Source organism: Electrophorus electricus, chromosome 17 (genome assembly GCF_013358815.1).
Source record: "Electrophorus electricus isolate fEleEle1 chromosome 17, fEleEle1.pri, whole genome shotgun sequence".
NCBI lineage: Eukaryota > Metazoa > Chordata > Actinopteri > Gymnotiformes > Gymnotidae > Electrophorus > Electrophorus electricus.
The window spans coordinates 10,769,843-10,794,779 of record NC_049551.1 but is presented as its reverse complement, the minus strand read 5'-3'; the positions used below and the strand labels follow the sequence as shown (position 1 = coordinate 10,794,779).

Below are 24,937 nucleotides of genomic sequence, written 5' to 3'. Positions count from 1 at the left end.
AACATTTGGCCTATCGACACAAAACGTGAATGGTGCATGCAAGGAGAGGCTTTCTACAAGCCCACCAAATAGTGTAACATTTGAACATTTGGTAACGGCTGAACCCAGAATTTAGTGTAAAATTAACTAATATGTATATAATCGCACTCCTTTTGTTTTAAATCCGTATGTGGTCAAATGTCAGGAACAGTAATTCACATCTACAGAGCAATTTACAGTCATACATGTAATCACAGTCTGATATTGCCTGCAGAGTATGAGGCAGATAGCCCATCGGGATTCTGTACAACGCCCAATTACCTACTTCCCATTTTAATGACAGGCCTTGAGTTTGAAATGGCTAAGTGCTAATTTACACATTTTTAAACTTTTAATGACTGGATGGAGGGCAGGGGATATCCCAATCTATATGTCTGTATGTCCATGTCTATATATTCCTCTTAACTTTGCAAGCACCTCATTTCAAACTTCCAGTTCATCAGAACACTTTATTTCACAGGAAATGGTGAACAAAGTCAGAATGTCATGTGTCCATGGCGGCTGGTTTCTGGTCCACATTGCTTCATGTCAGACCTCCGAGACTGTGCTTGTACCCGGAGTTGCGGCTTGGGGCTATTTTATTTATTTATTTTTGTTTAAGAGTTTGGCAGTTGCCGTTTGTTTCGTTAGGCATAATACCGCATGTAAAAAGCCTTGGTTACTGAAGACTGAATCAAAGTCCTGTTTATTGACGGCACTGCTGCTAATGCTGTTGTAGCGCCGTGATCTATGTACTGTACAGTGACCAGGGCCTGGGCCAATTAGACCTTCACAGCACAGCTTGGAGAAGCTGAATGTAAATACTGTATTTAGGGTTTCTGTTGGGTCCTCGTTACATGCCTAGATTTTCTTGCCTTGTCCTTCAGTCATTTAAGCAGCAGGTCCTGCCTCCTTTCCCCGCACTGAAAAGTGGTGCTGGTGATAAACGTTCACCATGTTCTCTTGTACCACAGCCGCCTTCCTGTGCCTCGCTTTTGATTGGTCAGCAGGGCAGTGTCATCAGCAATGGCAGACACTGGGGGTAAAGACGACCGCTAACATCTCAGCATCCCGCCATTTCCAGGGTTACTCTCCATTTGACCAGTACAGTAAAACAACCCAGCTGCCAAGCTGGATTTAAATTTGTGGCATTTAGCTGACACTTTTATGCAAAGCAACTCGCATTTATGACTAAAGAGGAATTGAGGGTTAAGGGCCTTGCTCAGGAGCCCAACAATGGTAACTTGGCGGTGAGGCTTGAACCACTAACCTTCTACTAACAAGTCAAGTATCCAAGCTGCTGAGCTACCACTGCCTCTTGCTTAGAAATGTAATTGTATTTTGAGGGGTGACCTTAGCTTACCTGAAAAGTGAATTGAATCTGCTGAAATGGGTTGGCCCCTCTGAAACGAGCTCACTGGGCATGGAGACCCTGATCACTACTCCACCACAGACTACTCTTCACACTCTCTCAAGTTTATGGATTTACTATATCCATTACAATCATACAAATAGTGCTGTTCTGGTAACTCATAATATTAGGGACCTTTTTATAATATTACAGTTTTGTTTTCGTTGCTGTGCTGTGAACGGCTCAGGAGCTCTGCACGTTGCGGGTTACGCTAGAGCACCTTCTTAATTACAGCATGGGGCACCTCACAAGAGCTCACAGCAGACTGGGTTAGAGATGGGGGTTAGTTAAGGGGTCTGGCTCCACTGTTGCTGTGGTGGGCACTAATATCAATGCGCTTGCCAGCAGTGCCATGTGCTTTAACTGAAAACTAGTGGCATTGTTTGCAATGCTGGGCAGCAGTGGCTGTCTGGAGCCCTGTGGGCCACCATGTTCTTTTCTGCCTGTCCCAGGGTCACACAATCCCAAGAAAGGTTTGTTCGAGCTCCACGGATACCAGAAAAGCATTGCTATAGGCACTACAGAATTGTGCCAATTCATTGAATGTAATTGCTTGTGAAATTGAACATTTGGTCAGTAGACTTGCATTGTGCAGCTTGACAGTCATCATTTTAAATGGAGAAGATGGGCAGCATGCAGATGTCCAGTGGTCACGATGCAAACCGATGCAAACACCTTAGTGTTTGCAACTCTAACCTTAACCCGGGTGTTTACCAACCAAACCCCAGTGTTTGCAACTCTAACCTTAACCCTGGTGTTTACCAACCAAACCCCAGCGTTTGCAACCCTAACCTTAACCCTGGTGTTTACCAAACAAACCCCAGTGTTTGCAACTCTAACCTTAACCCTGGTGTTTACCAACCAAACCCCAGTGTTTGCAACCCTAACCTTAACCCTGGTGTTTACCAACCAAACCCCAGTGTTTGCAACTCTAACCTTAACCCTGGTGTTTACCAACCAAACCCCAGTGTTTGCAACCCTAACCTTAACCCTGGTGTTTACCAACCAAACCCCAGTATTTGCAATTCTAACCTTAACCCTGGTGTTTACCAACCAAACCCCAGTGTTTGCAACTCTAACCTTAACCCTGCTGTTTACCAACCAAACCCCAGTGTTTGCAACTCTAACCTTAACCCTGCTGTTTACCAACCAAACCCCAGTGTTTGCAACCCTAACCTTAACCCTGGTGTTTACCAACCAAACCCCAGTATTTGCAATTCTAACCTTAACCCTGGTGTTTACCAACCAAACCCCAGTGTTTGCAACTCTAACCTTAACCCTGCTGTTTACCAACCAAACCCCAGTGTTTGCAACCCTAACCTTAACCCTGGTGTTTACCAACCAAACCCCAGTGTTTGCAACCCTAACCTTAACCCTGGTGTTTACCATCCAAACCCCAGTATTTTCAACCCTAATCTGTGTTTACAACCCTAACCTTAACCCTGGTGTTTACAACCCAAATCCCAGGGTTTACAACCCTAACCCGTGTTTACAACCCTAACCCAAACCTCAGTGTTTACAACCCAAACCCTAACCCAAACCCCAGTGTTTATAATCCTAACCCAAATGTTTACTGTTGATAAGGAAACAGCTGGGGTGCACCCTGGCCTCAGGTGCAGGGCTAGAGTATGAATGTGCTTTGCTTTGAATGTGTTTTGGGTCTATTTGGTGTGGGTGGGTGGAGTAGGGGTGCACTATATAGCTCCATGTTTAATATCTCTGTCTGCATGTCTCATAATAGCCATAGAGTGGGAGAAAGTGAGAATTTGTGTGTGAGAGGGGGACAGAGAGGTGAATGTAGACCGTGTGTGTGTGTGTGTGTGTGTGTGTGTGTGTGTGTGTGTGTGTGTGTGTGTGTGTGTGTGTGTGTGTGTGTGTGTGTGAGAGAGAGAGGTGAATGTAGACCAGTCATGTCACTGGTGAGTGTGTGGGTGAGGGGAGAGAGAGAGAGGGAGTGCAAGAGAGAGTGTGGGTGTGAGAGTGGTGAATATAGACCAGTTATGTTACTGGTGATTGTGTTCAGCACATGGAGAGCTGCAGTGATGTGTAAAAGCCCCATGCTGAGCACACACACCCACCCACAAATCCCCAACACACCAGCACTCTGTTCACCCCTGAACCCCAACACACCGGCACTGTCTTCCCCCCTGAACCCTAACCATGCGCCAAGGCCTCTGCTAGGTTTACTAGTTGGGTTTGGCCTGTGGAGTTACCTATGAATCCATAGGGACGGGTTTACCCGTGAACCCGCACCGACAGGTTTACCCATTTGTTCTGATCATGTGTTCTGATCACTCATATTTTTTGCAGCAGTGATCACAATGGTTCTTTGTATTTAGCATATGTTGAACCCCTATTAGGAAATCTGGCCTGTAAGGACATTTTGTTGTGACAGCAGTTTGTGCAATAGATTGGTGAACTAGAATGTTGAGAGTTGTCAAACATTGTAGGAGTTCATTCAGCCATGCCGGTTTATTGTGTAATCAACTACAAATCATTTAGCAGACAATACTGACACGGTTCAGTTAAACATTAACTGTACAGTGGTGAAATGGTGAAAATATTGGATTGTCATTGAGTGCTCTGTGGGTGTCTGAGTAATAATCTCCGTGGCAGTACCATAGGCAGAACTGTTGGATTTTCCAGGGGTTATTGCAGTTAGTTCTGCATGTTGGCTGCAACAGAATCCCTTTGGGAAGGTGTGACAGGTTAATCCTTGTCCCTTTGGGAATGTCTGACAGGTTAATCCTTGTCTTTTCCAGATCCAGCAAGCCTCACTGCCCTCCATACGGCCGTGGGGAGGAGGATAGGAAGAAGACTATAGCACAAAGTAGGTGTGAACTTTCTTCTCCCTCTTTCCTCTCTTCCCTGTTTATGATTGTGTGTGTGTGTGTGTGTGTGTGTGTGTGTGTGTGTGTGTGTGTGTGTGTGTGTGTGTGTGTGTGTGTGTGTGTGTGTGTGTGTGTGTGTGTGTGTGTGTGTGTGTGTGTGAGAATATCCACACACACATGCAAGCAGCATACTTGGGCAGGCGATGGTTTTCACTTTTTCTGCTTTAGAAGCTCTTGTGTGATTGTCAGTGAGCTCTGGAATATTCCTCTTCTGCAAAGCTTCTGGTGACAGGGAGTCATCTGGTCAGCCAATATTCTGGTATATCCACAGGCATTCATGTGCCATCTATAAATGTCATCTCCCCAACCCCTTTTACATCCTCACACTCCCCCGCACCCCCCCCCCCCCACACACACACACACGCGCGCACACACGCATGTTCACTGTGGTAGTCCTGGCCATGTTTACACCAAACATGCTGAATATCATCTGAGCTGAACACATTTATCTTGGTCTCATCTGACCACAGAATGTGCTCCCAATATTCATCAGGCCCCACCCCAAGTTCATGTTTCATGCAAAGTTTAATCTCGCACAGTTTTGTGCCAAAGAGAAAGCAAGGGTTTTTTTTGGATGTCGTCCATTAAAGTTGTGCAATGTCCTTCACACTGTATGGGCTGTCACATAAACTCTGATTTTCACTGATGGCCCCTGTGCCAATCACTAGGGGCTATCCAGATCTAGACTGTGCAAGCACACTGTCTGTGGTATCATTTCAATAGAACAGCCTCCACAGTTTCGGGCAGTGGAACTATGGCTTGTTCTACAAATCCTGATTACTGCTGCAACTGTGATTTGACTGATTTTTAATTGCCAATTTTTAGTTCCTTTTCTGCCTTTTAGGTTTTGCAAGATTTCAGATTTTTCAACACCTCTGGTAGTTATTATCCCTGTGCAGCCATGATGCAGACTTGCATATAGACAGAGCCCATAGGTCCAATACTGAGAGAGGTTTGCTTTTCAAAAGTCATTTAATAAGCATGTTAATACAATTAGGCTACATGGAAAACACAAGTGTACTCTTATCTTCTGTCAGTTGTCTCACTTGTGTGTCACTGTTCACAGGTGTGTTCACTTTCTTTGCAATGTGTTTCTACTTTGGGGCCTTTGGGTGTTTCAGTGTATGCATGTTTAGGGTTGGGATTATTGCTCTCTGAGCTAGATGACTATAAAGCCTCTCACAACCAACTCACTCATCTACCTGAGTGTATTCCCAAAGTGCTAGTCATAGTCCTGCCTTTTCTTCTGTTTCTCAAGCGCAGGATGGAGATTCTGCACTGCCTGCACTGTGACAGGCTCCTTCAGACATTTATGTGGATACACAGGCACACACACATGTGCGCACGCATACACGTAGGCACATAGGCAGGCGCGTAGGCACATAGGCACGCGCACACACACACACACACACACACACACACACAGGTATACTAACTCCCATGCCGCAGTGTCCTTGACAAGCCAGTGACTTTGGCAGCTAGCTTCATTTCTCTGTCTCTCTTTCACAAACTCTCTCTCTCTCTCTCTCTCTCTGCCTCTGCTCATCTCTCTCAGATATTTCACTCCTAGTTGTGGATAAAGAATCGTTTAGCTTTAACTGGCATGAATTATGTCATTCAGAGTAGTTCTATTTATTGTATGGCTGTATTATAAGTTTTATTATTACAAGGTTACAAGTTACAAGGTTTATAATAAACCGGATTATTATAAATTATAATATATTATAAATGGGTGATTATCTTTCTGGCCCTGCCGTGCTGCACATGAAATATTCATGCAGGTGATGTCAGTGGTGACCATAGTGATTCTGTAAGCAGAAGTGCCACTGGACTTATAGCTTCCCATTCTATTGAATGCTTTGTCCCTAGATGGGAATGGGTGTGTGTGTGCATGTGAATGGTTTTTTTTTTTGGGGGGGGGGGTTGCCTTTGGTGGATGTTTTTCCTGGTGTTGACTTTTTTTATTCCCACTTGTGCGTCCAGTCTTTCTACCCTCCCCCACGTTCTCTCTTTTTCCTGCCCCTTGTTCATATCTGCTTTCTGTTCTGAGTGCTCCTGGTGTGTGTTGGTTTGTGTGTGGACTGGCATGGCTTGAGCAGACAGCTTGGCGTAAGGCTTCTGTAAGCGCAGCGCCTCTGAGTGTGAGGTGAAGGCCAGCCTGGTGCCTGTCTGGGTCTGGAGCTCCATTCTTGGACCTTTTGCAGTTGGCTCAGAGCGCAGGATGGAGACTCCTCTCTCCCTGCACTGTGAAAGGCTCCTTCAGTCTAACCCTCGTAATACAGGCATATGACACACACACACACACACACACACACACACACACACACACACACACACACACACACACACACACACACACACCAGTAACTGCCGCCCCACCCCCCAGCTAAATCAAACCCCGCATGTGTGCTTGCATGCATCAGGGACATGTTTGCGGTCTGAGTTCGGGTTGTCTCTGCTTCCTTTCAGCAGTGTGCGGTCACCTCTGTCGCTCTTCTCTGCTCCCCTCCTCCATCTCTGTGTTTTTCCTCCTCTGCTCCTGCTTCCCCGAGCTCTTCTCTACTCTCCGCAGCCTCATCTGGCACCACTGGGATTCGGGGTGCTGTTGAGAGGATGTAGCCATGACAACGATTCCCAACGGATAACCTGGCAGAGAGACTAAGCCTTACTGCGGGCCCTCCCTGCCCTTGTTGTAGTTTTGTTGTGGTGTGAGGATTCTTTTCTTTCAAGAAGGAAGTGAGCTAGAAACGAGCAGGGGTTTGTTTGAGGCTGACTCAACATTTATCTAGTGAAACTGAGCCAGTTTCCCTAAACGCAAACAGGAAATGGTATATTTGCATTTTCAAATGCATCCCACAGCCAGGCTGTATTCTCCCTAATAGTGAATGGTGAAAACGCCCGCACCTGATCCCCAACTGATGCCCTGGAAATCACTCAAATCTGTGAGGAATTGAAAAGTTTACTGAGACTTTTTTTTTTTTTTCCTGCCCCTTTTTCTTTCTACTCCACAGTAGCGAGCGAGCGAGAGAGCGAGAGCGAACCTATTGGTGGAGGTCTCTGTTTGCTTTGCCACGGCACACCAAGTGTTACTGAATTCCTGAGGGAGTCACACTCCTCTGACACTCTCTCACTCTCTCTCTCACACACACGAGAGAGACAGAGATGTCTCAGGTTTTACTGTCTCTCTCTCAAGCTCTCTCTCTCTGCAGGGTTCTCTCCCTCTGCAGCAGAAAATCCAAACGAGCAATGACATTCAGTTTATATTTATTTTTCATCGGTTGGTTCACTTCCTATTTCTCTCTATAGTACACACTGGCACATACATGCACGTGCACGCGCACACACACACACACACACACACAGACACACTTGTGGATTCACACACACAGACACACTTGTGGGTTTGCGCACACACAGACACTTGTGTGCGCAAAATACACGCCCTTTCACATTCGTGCGCACATCCAGCCACATTTACCCATACGTGCACACGCCTCACTTGCTATTCCTCTCTATAGTGTACACACACACACACACACAGACCCATTCACATAAACACACTCGTGCATATGAGCACTCAAATAAACATACATGCATGAATGCACACGCTTCACTTCCTCTTTATAGTGTGCGCGCACACACACAGACACATCCATGCAGTGCTGGGAACTAGATGGAGTTACAGTCTTAAGATCCCTTCCCAAATGACCACACAACATATCTGGTGTATTAATTGCTTTGAGTGTGTGTGTTCTGGGTGTCTGGGTAGCAAGCATGTGTGAATCACGGTGTTTGTTCATCTTGGTCATCACTTTGACAGAACAACTCTTTGACCTGTGCGTAAAAGCCCCTTTCTCTCTCCCTATGGTGACTTCCCAGTGCAGACGCGCTCACACACACACACACACACACACACACACACACACACACACACACACACACACACACACACACACACACTGCATAATCAAACACATGGATGCGTTATAGCATCTGATTATGCCATGATGCATTATTTTTGTGTTTGTAAACATGGATGTGGGTGAAGCTTAACTAGCAGCAGAAAGTACCTACACTGAAGTTTGTTTTCCCGTCACCTAAAGCTCATCACGCACACATGACGCTAACACAAACAAAGAGAGGTGATGGAGGTCGCTACAGAGGCTTCAAATACAAAGATGAAATCAGTCACAAAGAAATTGTCACTTGGACTTGCAACTGTATCAGCTATATGGTTTATTTAATTGGAGGCTGCGGTGACATGCACAGTTTTAAGATAGACTGGGTCTAACGTGCTGGTAGAGCTTTCATTTGTTCATATTTCAAATGGTCATTTTATTCTTAAAAGGTTGGTGACCTCTGTCGTACTCTATTAAGCTAACCTTTATCGATGTGGTTTCCTGAACCGTACTCACTGTTGGGTGGATCAGGGATCCAACCAAATGGCCAAAGTTGGCCAAAATATCTTTGTATGCTTTGTGGGAAAGTCGTGTCTGTGAAAGACAATGTCCAGGCGTATTAATCTCTTTATGCATACAGTTTTGTACGTTGCGATCCTGAATACTGAGATTTGTTGGTTTTTGTCAGATGTGGGTTTTTTGTTTGTTTGTTTGTGTGTGTGTGTGTGTGTGTGTGTGTGTGTGTGTGTGTGTGTGTGTGTGTGTGTGTGTGTGTGTGTGTGTGTGTGTGTGTGTGTGTGTGTGTGTGTGTGTGTGTATTACAGACCAACACGCTGCCTAGCCAGTGAAAAGCCAGGCAATGGCTATTAAAAACAAATCAAAGAACTATATACTCACGGCGAACTGAATGAATGTGGCAGTTGAGACTTGTGTACTTGACTGCAATTTTGACTGTCTCTGCATCTTATGTCTATATTGTCTGTCTGTATTCTCAGGTTTGGAGTTAAATTTATACTGAACAGCCAATCAGAAACCTGAAAGCTGACCACTGACACGGATGCAATATACACAATTGCTCATAACAGCAATGACGAGGACCAACTAGAGCCAACGGTGTAGATCACACCACACTGAGTACAGGCAACAGTCCGTCACTGATGCCAAGGTCAAGTCAAGGTCAGGTTTATTTATATAGTGCTTTTGAGAACTCACGTGATCACAAAGCAGCTTTATAAATGGTATTGGTCCAGATTCCTGTTGAGCAAGCTGAGGGCAGCGGAGGAAAGTGGAAAAACTTCCTACATGCGGATTAGGAAGAAACCTTGGGAGGACCAAGACTCAAGCGGGCACCCATCCTTCACTGGGCACCCCAGTTGGTAACCTGTCCATATGCTTTATTATATTTTATAGTCTGAGCAGCTGCTTCAGTGTAGATGTGGAGCCTCAGGGCCTGAGGGTGACCACAGACCTTAGGGGTCTCTGACATATTGCACTGCACGTAGATCATCATCACAAACATAAGTGAACGCATGAGGTGGCTGGACGACAGCGTCAACTTCTTGCATTACTAGAAAACTCTAGGATCGGGGGCTCCAGACTCCTCACCTTTGTGCAGAAGGCTAACTGAAAGCTTGAGGAAATTGGACAGTCTTAAGTGTAGAAATTTGGGAGTGTGTCAGTCTTGGATTGAAGCTGGAAGGTTGTTCTCCAGATGAGGGGCTTTAAAGGAGAAGGCTCTATCACCGGCTATAGTCTTTCTAATTTTATGTGAAACCTTACGTTTTGAGAACGCAGTGGGTGACATGGGTTATAGTATTCAATGAGATCAGATACTGTGGGCCCAGTCCATTTACTGCTTTATGTATCAATAGAAAAAATTTGAAATTGAAAATGGAACTGGGAGCCAGTGCAGGCAAGAAAGAACAGGACTAATGTGGTCAGATTTTCTAGCCCTTGTTAGGACTCTGGCTGCTGTATTCTGTATGAGTTGGAGTTTATTTAGTGACTTTTCAGAACATCCGATTAGAAGGCCATTACAGTAGTCCAATCTTGAGATGAAAGCGTGGACCAATCTCTCTGCGTCTTGTAAGGAAAGTAAATGTCTCAGTTGAGCAATATTATGTAAATGGAAAAAGGTGATTTTAGTAACATTACATATGTGTGTGTTCTATGAAACGTCAGAATAATCCTAACACCTAAGCTTTTTACAACTGATTTTGGTGTTTCTGAAAAGCCATTAAGATTTAGTAGAATACTAGATAATTAGCTTCTTGCAGCTTTGGGTCTAAGCAATAGCATATCAGTCTTATCAGAGTTCAGAAGGTAAAAGTTGGTTACCATCCTGTTTTTTTTTTTTTTTTTTTTTTTTTAAATCTCTTTTATGCAGTCCTCAATTTTGTTAATAGTATGGGCATGATGAGGATTAGAAGATGCATACATACAGTATAGTCCGCATAGTAATGGAAGCTAATTCCTTGCTTACGAGTAACTGTGCCTAACTGTAACATATGTAATGAATAATATGGGACCGAGTACTGACCCTTGTGGGACACCTTATTTTATTTTTGTGAGCTCAGAGCCTTCATTATGTACCAGGACAAATTGATAACAGTCTGTCAGATAAGATTTGAACCAAGAGAGTGCTTGTCCTCTAATGCCAATGTTTGCAGCCTCTCCAGTAAGATGTTGTAGAGAATGGTGCTGAACGCAGCACTAAGATCTAAAAGTGTAAGAAAAGAGATGTGTCCTATGTCAGAGGAGATTAAGAGATGAACAACTTTAGGTAGCATATTTGTGATGCTGTGTTGGGGTCTAAATCCAGACTGAAAAAGTTCCTGGATGTGATTTGTCTGCAAAAAGGCACATAATTGTGGAAAACTCCTTTTTCTAGTACTTTGGAAATAAAGCACAGGTTGGAAATTATCCTGTAATTGGAGAGCTCATAAAGATTAAGACACGATTTTTAAAATGATTTGTTTAATGACTGCAAGTTTTAATGATTTGATAATATAATCTGGGTCTAGGTTAATTATAGTGAGCGAAGGTTCTATACCACCAGGCATTCTTTGAGTAAACGAGGTGGGACATAATCAACTATATATGAAGAGGGTTTGAAAAGAATTTACGAGATAAATTAGCTCCTCAAGACAGATTGGGCAAAAGGATTCTAAATATTTATCTGAGCTAACCAGGCATCTGTCAAATTGCATTTGAAGATTAACATTGTCTACCAAAGCACAATTCATTTTTTCTCTGTTATTTTCAATATTGTCATTAAAAAACTTCATAAATGTATTACTGCTGCATTCCTGTGGGATTAAGGATGGTTGTACCCGTGAGCCATTCTTGTCTCATTCATTCTTTTTTTTCGAGATGGCGCAGCCTTATCTAAAGTTATATGGAAAGAATTCTCGACTTGCATGGTTATGTGCTCATGTCCTTCTGGAGCTACAGGTGTATCATTAATGCAGCTCCGGTAGCAGATGTAACGGTTTGGTTACTTTAATAAACGGCAGCCTGCAAATGTCATGGTTTAAACACACTTCATGTGTTATAAGGAAGTGGTCAGATATTACAATTATGGTTAGTTTGGTTACAATTATGATACCCATGGAACCAACAATAGATTGAAAGTTTTAACACTTTCTGGTAAACACTTTCTTTTAAAAGAATCATGAAGTGAATTTTGAAATCACCAACAATAATTCCCCTTATCAGTTGATGGTATGCTTGATAAGAAGTTTGAAAATTCTTGCAGAAACTCTGAGTAGGAACCTGGGGATCAGTAGACAGTAATTAAAAAAATGACAATTTTTCTTGGTTGAAGATGAGTTGGACACATTGAGAATAAGGAATTCAAAAGAGTTTTTGAGATGCCTGCCTCTTTGTCATATATTATGGCAACACCACCTTCATGACCTTGAGCATGGGTGTTATGAACATAGCTATAGCCAGAGGGAGAGGCTTCATTTACAGCCATAGAGTCATTTGGTCTGGTCCAGGTTTCAGTTAAGACAAGCATGCTCAGATTATGGTCAGTAATTATCTTGTTAACAATTGGATAACAAAAAAATTGGATAACACAAAAAAAAACATTTTTCACAAGTTTTACATGCGTGAGTGTATGCGTGCGTGTGTATGTGTGTGTGTACTCATGCAAGCATCTGTTTTCTGGGAAAGTGAATGATATAGTGTGAAATAATAGTATAGTATGAATGATTGATTGATTGATCCTTCAGACTAATTAAAACCCAGGCTGCTCATAAACGAGACTGCCGACCTAATGCCGTCTGCGTCCGGAACACCTGCCATCTGTGTCCGGAGCTCCTGCTGTCTGTTTCTGGAACGCATGCTGTTTGAGACGCTGTTCCAGTCCAGCATTAACGTCATCAGCCAGGTTCATGCTCACCTGAGAAAAGATGGTGACATCTCGTCATCAACCACATGAAGAAAGTGCAGCTCCTACACACACACAACCACACACAAGCAGCAACCCCTGTCTGCCCCACCAAGCTAGGGAGTGCCAGAAGCTGAACCAGAGTCAGGAATAATGTTGAATCCTGGAGGAGGACGACCAGGGAGTACTGTGGGATCCTGGAGGAGAAAGACCAGGGAGTACTGTGGGATCCTGGACTATGCCAAGAAGAGTCCCAGAGCCTTCAGTATTTTGCAAACAAATTAACAAGCTGGTCATGTTCCCAGCATGAGGAGCATGTAGCTCATGTGTGGATAGCGCGGTCAGTCAAGAGAGAACCTGAGACTGCTGCCTTCCAATGACTTCTCTAGACTCACTCTGATTGGTTTGCCTAAAGTACTGACTTCTGTAGACTCACTCTGATAGGTTTGCCTAAAGTACTGACTTGTCTAGACTCACTCTCATAGGTTTGCCTAAAGTACTGACTTCTCTAGACTCACTCTGATAGGTTTGCCTAAAGTACTGACTTCTCTAGACTCACTCTGATTGGTTTGCCTAAAGTACTGACTTCTCTAGACTCACTCTGATAGGTTTGCCTAAAGTACTGACTTCTCTAGACTCACTCTGATAGGTTTGCCTAAAGTACTGACTTCTGTAGACTCACTCTGATTAGTTTGCCTAAAGTACTGACTTCTCTAGACTCACTCTGATAGGTTTGCCTAAAGTACTGTCTTCTGTAGGCTCACTCTGAATGCAAGATGGATTGTGAAGGCAGTGTATCATTTAGTCTGTTTAGGGGAAACCTCTGTGTGCTTTTTTTTTTAATGCATAGATGTGGAGGATGCCATATGTTGTCCGATATCTTCTGATACGACTCACTAAAGTGTGTGTGAGGATGTGTTTGTGTCTGTGAGAATCTATGCAGGTGCAAGTTTTAGCACAAAGGATAGAATGTGTGTGTGTGTGTGTGTGAGAGAGAGACACTCTGCTTCTCATACACATTTAGAAACTAAGGAAAAAGATCTGTCATTACTGAAAGCATCTTAGGGATTTTAACACTGTGACACATGCACACCAACAAACACCCACACATGACTACACACAAACATGCAGATCATCATCATCATCATCATCATGGCTCCACTTCTCCATCCTCCACTTCTTCCTCTGCTCATTTGTCCATCTTCTTTACCCATCTCTAACCCCCACCCAATAATCTAACTTCTAGTCCAGTAGTCTAGTAACTTCTAGTCTTAGTAATCAATAACAAATTGTATTGCCATGTACCTGGTGCCAGAATCGAACATTGCCAACACAAGGGATAGGGTCAAAACAAGTCACTTTATATGGCGTTCCCTCGATGGAGGATGTTTAAAATTCAGAACCCATTTTAATGTGCCAGGCATGTGCACCTTGCTGGTCTTTTCCAGTGTGCGTGCGTGTGCATGAGAGTGCATGCATGTGTGCGAGAGTGTGAGTGTGTGTAAGGATGCGTGCGTGGGCGTGAGAGTGCGTGTGTGGGGAAATCGGACCCTGTTCTGTCAGCCTGAGTAAATGTTAGCCATACAGAATGCTGCACTTGGTGTGGTCTTGTACCTTGGTGTCATCTGTACCATGCAGACCAGCAGGTGGCAGCACCACTGGCAATGCACAATGTAAGCTTTTGTCAAAGAAGGAAAATGGGGTGTGTTCATACAGCACCTAGGTGTTTAAATATCTAGGTGTTTAATTCAAGCAGAGCTTCAGTCTCTCTGGTTTTCCCTTCTACCAAGACCTCAAAAAGAGTTTCTTTCACTGGCACCACATGGAACGCATTCCATGTCAAAGGTATTTATATAGCTTTTTATTTAGTAAAATTTGTTTATATAGTTCTTTTTACAACACATGTTCTCACAAAGCAGCTTTAGGAATGTATGAGTCCAGATCCCTAATGAGCCATCCAGAGGTGACAGTGGCAAGGAAAAACTCCCTAGATGGAATTAAGGAAGAAACATTGGGAGGACCAAGACTCAAGAGGGAACCCATCCTCCATTGGGCGGCCCAGCTAATAAACAGTTCCTGCTTTATTATGTTTAATCCAAGTAGCCCCTTCAGTGTAGATGTGGGAGTCTCAGCTACTCGAGTGGGTGTAGGGTGGGCGAGCTGTATCAGCATCTGTAGGAGTAGATGTGATGGCTGTGTGGATATGACAGCATCAGTCCATCTGCTGACACATTTCCTGGCGTTAATTTGGATGCTTTGTCACCGATGAGCAAGTGTAGTCCAGTGTTGGCATCATCTCCACAGTAACATGCAAATAAAACAGAAAGACCTATAGTTAGAGCTATAAAGATGAAAACATGCACAGCCCATTATTCAGTAGACATGTCTGTGATCAGCATGCAGCTCTGGCAGGTTTATCTGTAGCAGTATAATTTAAAGGGAGGACCAGAGGGTGACCACTGTCCAGAGAGACCAGAGGGTGACCACTGTCCTGAGGGACCAGCGGGTGACCACTGTCCTGAGGCTGTCTGAGACACTGCATTCCACCCACATCATTGTCACAAACCTTGAACACATGAAATGGCTGGTCAACTGAGTCAACATCTCAGATTACCAAAAAACAGTATGACCAAGGCTCCAGCCTCTGCACCTTTATATACAGGAAATTGTGTCTTTAGCCTGAATTTAATACTTAAGAGTAGGCCTGAGTACTGAATTAAAGCTGGAAGGCTGTTCCATAACTGCGGGGAACTCCGCTCCGCTGTAATCAGACCAGTTATGGCTTTATACATCAAGAGAATTTCAATGTGAAATTTAACTGGGAGCCAGTTAAATCTGAAAGAACAGGACTAATGTGGTCAAATGAGAGATCAGAGTCAGTAATAGCACCTATGTTTTTATAACAGTTTTGTATGTTGAGCCATCTTGGTTTAGTAGAATATTGGACAATTTGCTTCTTGCAGTCTTGGGTCCAAGTACTAGCACCTCCCATTTTTGGAGTTCAGAAGGACAGTTCTTGCGTTCCTTTTTGTTGTTGTTGTTGTTGTTGTTGTTGTTGTTGTTGTTGTTACACAGTCCTCAAATGTAAGTGTATGGGCATCATCAGATTAGCTGATCTATATAACTATCATCCATGTAACAATGGAAGCTACTATGCTTATGAGATATTGAGCGTAATGGTAGCATATATAATAAGAATAATAAGGCCCCAGTACTGACCCTTGTGGAACACCATATTTTTATTTTTTTATGCTCAACATTCATTATTCATTATGCCGAAAGACAAATTGATAAGTCTGTCAAAATAAGATTTCAACCAGGAGAGTGCTTGACTTCTAATGTCGGTGAGTGTTTCCACCTCGCCCAATAAGATGATGTGGTCAGTGGTATCAAATGTGGCTCTCAGCGTGCAGTTTCAGTGCTGTGATTTGGTCTAAATCCAGACTGAAATAAGTAATGGATATAATTTGTCTGCAAATAGGAACATAATTGTAATGAAACTGCTTTGTCTAGTGCTTTAGAAATAAAGGGAAGTAATTAGGCCTGTAATTGGACAGCTCATGGGGATTAAGATTGGGTTTTTGAAATGGTGGTTTAATAACTGCAAGTTTTAATGGTCTGGGAATACAGTCCAGGCAGAGACAAATGCAGCTTGTAGTAAGCATAGGTTCTATACTAATGGGCAGTAGTTCTTTGGGTAAACAAGTTGGGACTGGATCAAGTATACACGAGGAGGATTTAGATGAATTTATCAAAGAAATGACCTCCTCAAGACAATTTGTCTTCTCCATTTTAGAGAAAAGGGAGCGCAATTAATTGTTTTCCTAAAATTTTAAGTTTTGTCAATGAAACATTTCATAAATCAAGGATTTGCCTGTTGGGCTGCTGCCTGGCCTCAGTTCTGGATAGTCGCTCCCCCTTAACTGCCACTACTCCTGCACGACCTCTATAAAGCCACTATGCTAGCAGGAATGAGAGCAGCATCGCATCCCATGAGGGGTGGACGCTGTCCCGCTTTAATTCCCCAGGATACATTTCACTATGGCTACCGGGGTCTCTAGGGGCATCGCTAAGTTCACATACTGAAGCTGAGCGTGTCCTGTAACCTCAGCTCTTTCAGCGGGCTGCTCATCAAGTGTTTCACTGAGTGGGACAAACCTGCTGGACAAGCAAGCCTGAAATGAATGGTGCTCAGCCCCGCGGCCATGCGACAGAGATGTCACCCGTTCGCCCTGCTGTAAGGGCTTAAATGTCGGAGCCGGGGGCTCACGATCGATGCCTGTGGCATCTGGGCCTGCTAGACTACATGCTACAGTCTGCTCTCCAGCTTGATGAGGACTTCAGTTTTGCATTTTGCCGTTTCAAAGGCCTAATGATCTACACTTCTCACAGTCCATCGCTAATGACAGAGGAGGAGTCACTAAACCTGCCACATTCGACACAAGCAAATGACTGGGAATCCATGGTGGGATAAATACTGGTAGGATACTGAGCTTCGGTTAGTTGTCTGAAAATCATATGTCGGCAGGTTTTTAGTTGTCTTGTAGAAATTATTGAGCTCAGAATTGTATGCAGCTATGTCAGATTGAGGCTCAGCAACCTTAATCAATATTGCAAAAGGTTTATTTCTTAATTTGATATATAATTTTATAATTTTATTTTTTCCCTTTTCGGTAAACTACAGAAAAAAAAACGAAAAAAAAAAATGCCTGAGACTGCAACACCTGGACATTGGTTAACTGTGTTTGTGGTTTTGGTTGGCACCATATATGTTTAGGTAATCTAAACTTATATTTGTTTATGCAATCTAAACTCATACGTTTAGGTAATCTAAACTCAAAATTTGTGCACACTGAATATTGTCTTTCCTCTTTGTACGTGATCTCTTTACTGACGCATGCAATATCTCATTATTTCACCTTTACAAGGCTGAAACACAATACTGACTTTGTTCATTTGTTGAAACTCACCACCACTATCCTTTGTCCTGCGATAATGCTAGAACAAAGCCATCTGAGCTCATTAACATACAGCCATGTTGTTATGCTATTAAACCTCTACCTAGTGCGACATCATGCGCGCATGCTTGCACAAGTATGCACACACCTACATGCAGGTGCCCACTCTCTAGCTTGCCGACAATTGTAAATATATGGATTGTTTAAGAGTAGTTTTGTATTTAATAAATGTATTATTTACGTCCATCAAGTTGTCTGTCTTGATATCATGTAAATTGTGGTTAATTTAAAAGAAGTCACATTTTGTTAAGCCCTTCAGAGATGCATTAATGACTTCTATTTTCTTAAGTTAGAAATTAAGGATTGTGATCACTTTGATTAAAAGTGGTACATGCGCACATCAACAACTCACACAAAATGAAATATGTAAGAGTAAGATTTGAGAGGAGGCAGGGTGGTATGAGGGACAATGGTGCGGGTCACAGATAGAGCCCACTCCCCACATACCCCTCCAATTAGTTGTCTGCGCTCCAGCTGGGATTACTGTGGGTCTGTTCTTCTCTTCAGTCTTTGTTGCTATTAACCCCTAGTGCCCGACCCAGGGGTGATTGTAAATGAAATGAAAAAGGCTCTTCCCCTTATTCTAACCGCACTGTGTGTGTGTGTGTGTGTGTGTGTGTGTGTGTGTGTGTCTGTGTGTGTCTGTGTCTGTGTGTGTGTGTGATGTAAATTAATGAAAAAGGCTCTTCCCCTTATTCTAATGCACTGCTATGTTCCTGTGTCTACTAGCAGTTTATGGAGGAGTTCTTTCTTGTATAGTGTAATGTGATTCAGTACATTAATAAAGACTTCAAGATAGCATAACTTAATGATAAGCCCTGTTTTTATATATATATATATATATATATATATATATGCAGACCCCAGTTCAGAAACTCATGTAAATTAACAGAGCTTTCAAATATTCCCGGCAGTAATGCACCATTAATAGTGATGGAGAAATGGAGCCTTTTAGAGACCCGTAATTGCCTGTGGGGAGAATTGAGGTTTGGGCCCATAGAATACTGAATTAGTATAAAAATGTATTTTAGGATGTTAGATGCACAAAACCATTGCTTCTAAGGTGGACCTTAGAACCCTACTACATTTAGTTTTTTTTTTTTTTTGTGTGTATTGTAATTATACATAGGTAAACACTCACGTGCCAGTCAATGTTTGAGCATTCCTAAAGGTTGAGGTGAGGAACAGCTGCCTAAAAATACCCCACATATGATTACTGCAGTAGGGGTGTTGTCAACTCACTCCATTACCACTGGGGAAATAGCTGAGCTGTTTTTCTCACTCAGGATGTGGTGAAGGCCCTGCTCAGCAGCTGCTTGGTTGCCACCAGTGCTATTCATTAAAGTTGGGACTTTTATAAAACAGACACAGAGGAGTCCACCGCTGATCTGGCAACCCGTGTAGGAGCTCAGGGTTTGGTGGGCAGTCCAGAGCTGCTCCTGGGAGAGCGGGAGGGCTCGGGCACGCTTAATGCCAACCACAAACCATGGTAGGACGTGAAGACGGGGGGCAGCAGGACGGGACAATTTATTGTTGTTTGTTTGTGTTTTTTACATATTCAGGCTCTTTTTCTGAGTGAGTGAGTGCACACTCGTACCTTTTTAGTAATTTAGTACCTGTTTAGAAGTGATTGATTAGTGATTAGTGATTGGATTATTGTTTTAGTCTCTAAGCAGGGCCATCTACTCTGAAAGATTCATTAGCTCTTCCTGCCAAGCCAGGGGGAGGTGGGTATTCCAGTGCCAATCGCTCTCCACAAACTCCACCCTCCTGATCACCCTGAACTGGGCCCCTGTGGAGCACACCCTCTTCCTCCTAGTCACACCTAGACCCACCTGAATGGAATTGGAGTAGATTCTGTTTTATGTTTGAATGTTTTTTCTCTTCTAATTGAGGTCTTGATGTAAGGTCTCGAAGAGTAATGGTTCTGTTTTTCAGTGTTCTACTGCAGCACAAAGGAACTGTACTGATTATTAATTGCAGCTTCATCCTTTTTCTAACAATTTCTGAAAAAGAGATGTTTTGAATACGGGTTGGCCTTTCATTGTATTGCATGTGTGTGTGTGTCAATAATATAATGAATATTATTCATCTTAATACGACTCACAATTAAGGGATATTTGTGCGTCATTGTCATTTTAGTGCACCCAGCTGGAATTATTGTGCGCTGATTTATTAAGTACTGAGTTACCCGCTTGTTCAACACAGTAACTACACAGGGCACGGGGCAGTAACCACATGGTAACTACACAGGGCACGGGGCAGTATCCACGCATTAACCACGCCTGGCCTTGAACATGGGTTTTCCAGTTGGTAAACATTCTGGCTCTCAGCAGTTCCATCCATTCTATATTAGATAGCCGTTATTGTTGTAGGACAGACTAAGACATTGAGAGTTTAGGGTGAGCCTGTAGGCCCTGCAGCTGCTAAAGTCAGATCGAAGACCTTTCTCCTCAGCCTTGACCCGTCTCTCTTTGTTTCAACAAATGCTCAAATCAAGGAGAGCTGAGCCAGCTTACAATGTTGCGACTGCATGTGCGCTTGTGTTTTAGTGTTTGTGTGTGTCTGAAGTCTAATCTTGAAACCCTTAGGTTGATTGTGTGTGTTTGTCACCCATGTTAATGATGGCTGGCTTGCAGCTGTGTGCTGTGGTATGAGCGTTGAGGACAAGTGTCCACCTTCAGACACACACACACACACACACACACACACACACACACACACACACACACTAACTAGAGCCCTGATCACACTGTATCCACGGAGTACTAAGGAAGAACGGCTGGCGGAATAGCGGCAGGAATAGGGGATGGACAGAGACACACACAGGTGGAGAGAGAGAGAGAGAGAGAGAGAGAGAGAGAGAGAGATGACGACAGAAGCATGAAAGAGTGTGAGAGCCAGGAGAGAAGTTGACTTTGTTGGATTTTCAAGATTTTCTTTCTTTTTGCTGTGGATGGGGTGTGTGTGTGTGTGTGTGTTTAATAGTGAGAGTAATGCCCTGTTTTTCACTCATGGTATGTGAGAGAGAGAGAGAGAGCAAAGTGTGCATGCGTGGGTGGAAACAATTGTCTCCAGGAAGCGGAGGTTGAGGTGTGGTAGCATATGGTCCTCCGGGATGGGTGGAGCTATGATTCCTGCTGAGGTCTGAGCTGGTGCTCTTACCTATTTAATACCTGTGTCGCCCTGAAAGAACACGTGAGTGCTGATGACAGAATCACCATTTGCTGACCTAATCAGTATTCTCAATTTTCTCTCTCTCTTTCTCTCAGGTCTGGGCGGTGTAGGGTGCAACGGGGTCTGAGAGGCGAGCGCATGAGGAGGGGGTATCCAGAGACCCCTGTCCCCACACACAGTGCTTGCACACGCAAACACAGAACGTAGTTAAAGGGAGACACGGCCCCAAGGTCACCAGCAGCTATGGTAAAATGCTTTTCTGAGCTGTGTGTGTGTGTGTGTGTGTGTGTGTGTGTGTGTGTGTGTGTGTGTGTGTGTGTGTGTGTGTGTGAGAAAGTGACAACATCCTTTCCTGATTTCTAAGGCTGAACAATATAATGACATTTATATAATATTTTAATTATCTATTATTATTAATTATCAGTAATATATTTTTCCAAGGACATTTTCTTCGAGGACTGCCTGTGAATGTCCTTCATTTGAGTAATGTAGGTGTGGTCCTGTTAACTTGTATAAGTATCCTGTTTTCCAGTACATTTTCACTATAAACATGATATGTAAGATCCTTTCTGACTTAACTTAGATATAATCTTTAATTAGACTTTGTGGTCATTGTCACCAGCTGATTGCCAGTTCCATAAATATGCCGTTATCTATTCAATCAGCATGAGCAGCAGGCAGGGTTAGGGTCCAGCTCACACTCTGAAGGTCGCGGGGTTAGGATCCAGCTCACACTATGAAGGTTGTGGGGGTTAGGGCCCAGCTCACACTCTCAAGGCTGCGGGGTTAGGGTCCAGCTCACACTCAGAGGGCTGTTATTGATACACATACGTCTGTGGTCCAGATCTGACACCAGCCTAAACATGTCAGAGATGAAGACATGGAGACAGATCAGTGCCTCAGCCAGAGAAAGGTTTCTTATTCAGCTGGTAGAGAGAGAGAGAGAGAGAGAGAAGGGGGGTGGGAGCTGGGGTGGGGGGTTGATGAATGGTTGAGCCCTGCGGCATGGTGGAGTAGTCTCAGGGGAGTGGGTGTGTGTGTGTGTGTGTGGGGGGGGGGGGGGTGTGCTGTGCTGTCTGAATTATTAAAGGTTCTGGGAGCAGGAGGAGGAAGCCTCATGAATAACTCACTCAGCCAAGTCAGCACAGCACTAACTAACACGCACACATGTGTGTGCGCACACACACACACGCACGCGCGCACACACACACGCACGCGCACACACACACACACACACACGCGCGCACCTTCTCTCTTTCTCTCTCCATCTCTCTGTTTCTCTCTCTCTCTCCTCTTACGTCTGTGTCTTCATTGACTCATGGCAGAGAGAGTGTGTGTGTGTGTGGGGGGGGTGACCTTGGTCTCTTTTCTTTTCTTTTCTTTTCTTTTCTTTTCTTTTCCAGCACTGGTCAAGGTGGAAGGGAGACCAAATGTGCACACGGCACACACGAACATACACTCATGCACACAGCACTAACACGCACACATGTACGCACGCATGCATGCACGCATGCACACAGCACTAACACACATGCGCGCTTGCACACGGTACTGACACAGAGCGTATGTACACACTGCATGGGTGTCTGGGTGTGAGTGTGTGGATGTGTGTGTGTGTGTGTGTGTGTGTGTGGCTGTATGGATGTGAGTGGGTATGGGTATGTAAGATGTGGGGGTGTTTCAAATCACTCAAGGCTTAGTGACATGTTCAGTGTTCTCTCTGATTGCTTGTGTGTTTGTGTGGAGCTGTTGTGTTGTGGTCAGGTAGTTAAGACTGGAATGAAGTGTGATGCAGTTTATCTGCTAAGTATTACTGCATCAGTTTAACATGCTTATACACACACACACACACACACACACACACACACACACACACACACCCCTTCTCTATTTCTCTCTTTCTCTCTCCATCTCTCTCATGTTTGTATTCATCGATTCATTGCAGGGGGAGTGTGTGTGTGTGTGTGTGGGGGTTATCTGCAAAGCATTACTGCATCAGTTTAACACACTCACATATACACACAGACACACTCACATATATACACACAGACACACTCACACATGCAAAACACACAGACACTCAGTTACGAAAGGCACAAATGAAACCAGCCACATCTAGACGGTCTGGGACTGAATTAACTTCTACCAGTACCTGAGCTGGATCTGTTGAACGTCTACCAGTACCTGAGCTGGATCTGTTGAACGTCTACCAGTACCTGAGCTGGATCTGTTGAACGTCTACCAGTAAATGGGTCTACAATGATTGACCACTTAAGTAGGTGCACTTGCTCCATAACAGAAGCTATCAGGCTCCCACAGATTTTACAGTCTAAATTGTAATTCTCCATTCTTGTCCCCTGCAGTCATGTGACTGACTGCACCACAGTCCTGAACCCTGTAGTCATGTGACTGACTGCACCACAGTCCTGAACCCTGTAGTCATGTGACTGACTGCAGTCTTGACAGTCCAGTCTTGTCTTATGACAGCTGTCATGAGTGACATGGTGTTAATCAAAGGAAGCATTTAATATGCAATTATGCTGTACATACACATAAAACGAACACTTAACAATGTTGCATAAAACATGCAGTTGCATTTGCATATACATACCCAGAATATTCACACATCCCTTATTCTGTTTTTAAAAATCGAGGCGACTGGGAACATGACCCAATTATACAGAAAACTTAATTTAAGTACACTGAACTGAAAAACACTGAACACTGAAAAAGTGTACAGCTATTTACATAGGTGTAACTAATAAAGTGATGTGTGTGTGTGAGAGAGAGAGAGAGAGAGAGAGAGAGAAAATATGCCTGTGTGTGAGTGTGTATTTTTTTGTGTGCTCACAGCTGCAAGTGATTCACATGCCCCTCCTCAACTGTTGAACACATTGTTACATATTTCAAAAGCTGGGCTTTATGGCCACATGCAGGCCCCTATTAGTAACGCCTCATAAACTTTACTCTGTTTTACACACACATACACACACAAACACACGCGGGCATGAACACACGCATACACACACACACACACACACACACACACACACACACACACACGGGCATGTTCACACACACGGGCACACACACACGGGCATGCTCACACACACACACACACACGGGCAGGCACACACACACACACACACGGGCAGGCACACACACACACACACACACACGGGCAGGCACACACACACACACACACACACGGGCAGGCACACACATGCGCGCACACACACACACGGGCAGGCACACACATGCGCACACACACACACGGGCAGACACGTGCACACACACACACACGGGCAGACACGTGCACACACACACACACGGGCAGACACGTGCACACACACACACACACACGGGCAGACACGTGCGCACACACACACACACACACACGGGCAGACACGTGCGCACACACACACACACACGGGCAGACACGTGCACACACACACGGGCAGACACGTGCACACACACACACACACGGGCAGACACGTGCACACACACACACACACACACGGGCAGACACGTGCACACACACACGGGCAGACACGTGCACACACACACGGGCAGACACGTGCACACACACACGGGCAGACACGTGCACACACACACGGGCAGACACGTGCACACACACACACACACGGGCAGACACGTGCACACACACACACACACGGGCAGACACGTGCACACACACACACACACGGGCAGACACGTGCACACACACACACACACGGGCAGACACGTGCACACACACACACACACGGGCAGACACGTGCACACACACACACACACACGGGCAGACACGTGCACACACACACACACACACGGGCAGACACGTGCACACACACACACACACACGGGCAGACACGTGCACACACACACACACACACGGGCAGACACGTGCACACACACACACACACACGGGCAGACACGTGCACACACACACACACACACGCGCAGACACGTGCACACACACACACACACACGGGCAGACACGTGCACACACACACACACACACGGGCAGACACGTGCACACACACACACACACACGGGCAGACACGTGCACACACACACACACACACGGGCAGACACGTGCACACACACACACACACACGGGCAGACAC

The 24,937-nt window shown here is 44.5% G+C and overlaps 1 protein-coding gene across 11 annotated transcripts in view; it reads left to right on the top strand.

Annotated features, from left to right (window-relative positions):
* The window catches only part of strbp (spermatid perinuclear RNA binding protein), a 96,690-nt gene that overhangs the window by 18,272 nt on the left and 53,481 nt on the right, over positions 1–24,937 (top strand). For 7 of the 11 annotated variants that reach the window (XR_004777058.1, XM_035535242.1, XM_035535241.1 and 4 more), the window contains exons 2-3: positions 4,192–4,259; positions 20,906–21,056. Coding sequence is in view for 10 of the 11 variants with exons in the window: in XM_035535242.1 (XP_035391135.1) it covers positions 21,054–21,056 (3 nt within the window). In the remaining variant the exon portion in view is untranslated. Of the gene's footprint in view, positions 1–4,191; positions 4,264–9,214; positions 9,396–9,469; positions 9,596–20,905; positions 21,057–24,937 lie in introns of all 11 variants that reach the window. The other 4 variants (XM_035535236.1, XM_035535239.1, XM_035535237.1 and 1 more) reach the window with 3 other exon arrangements.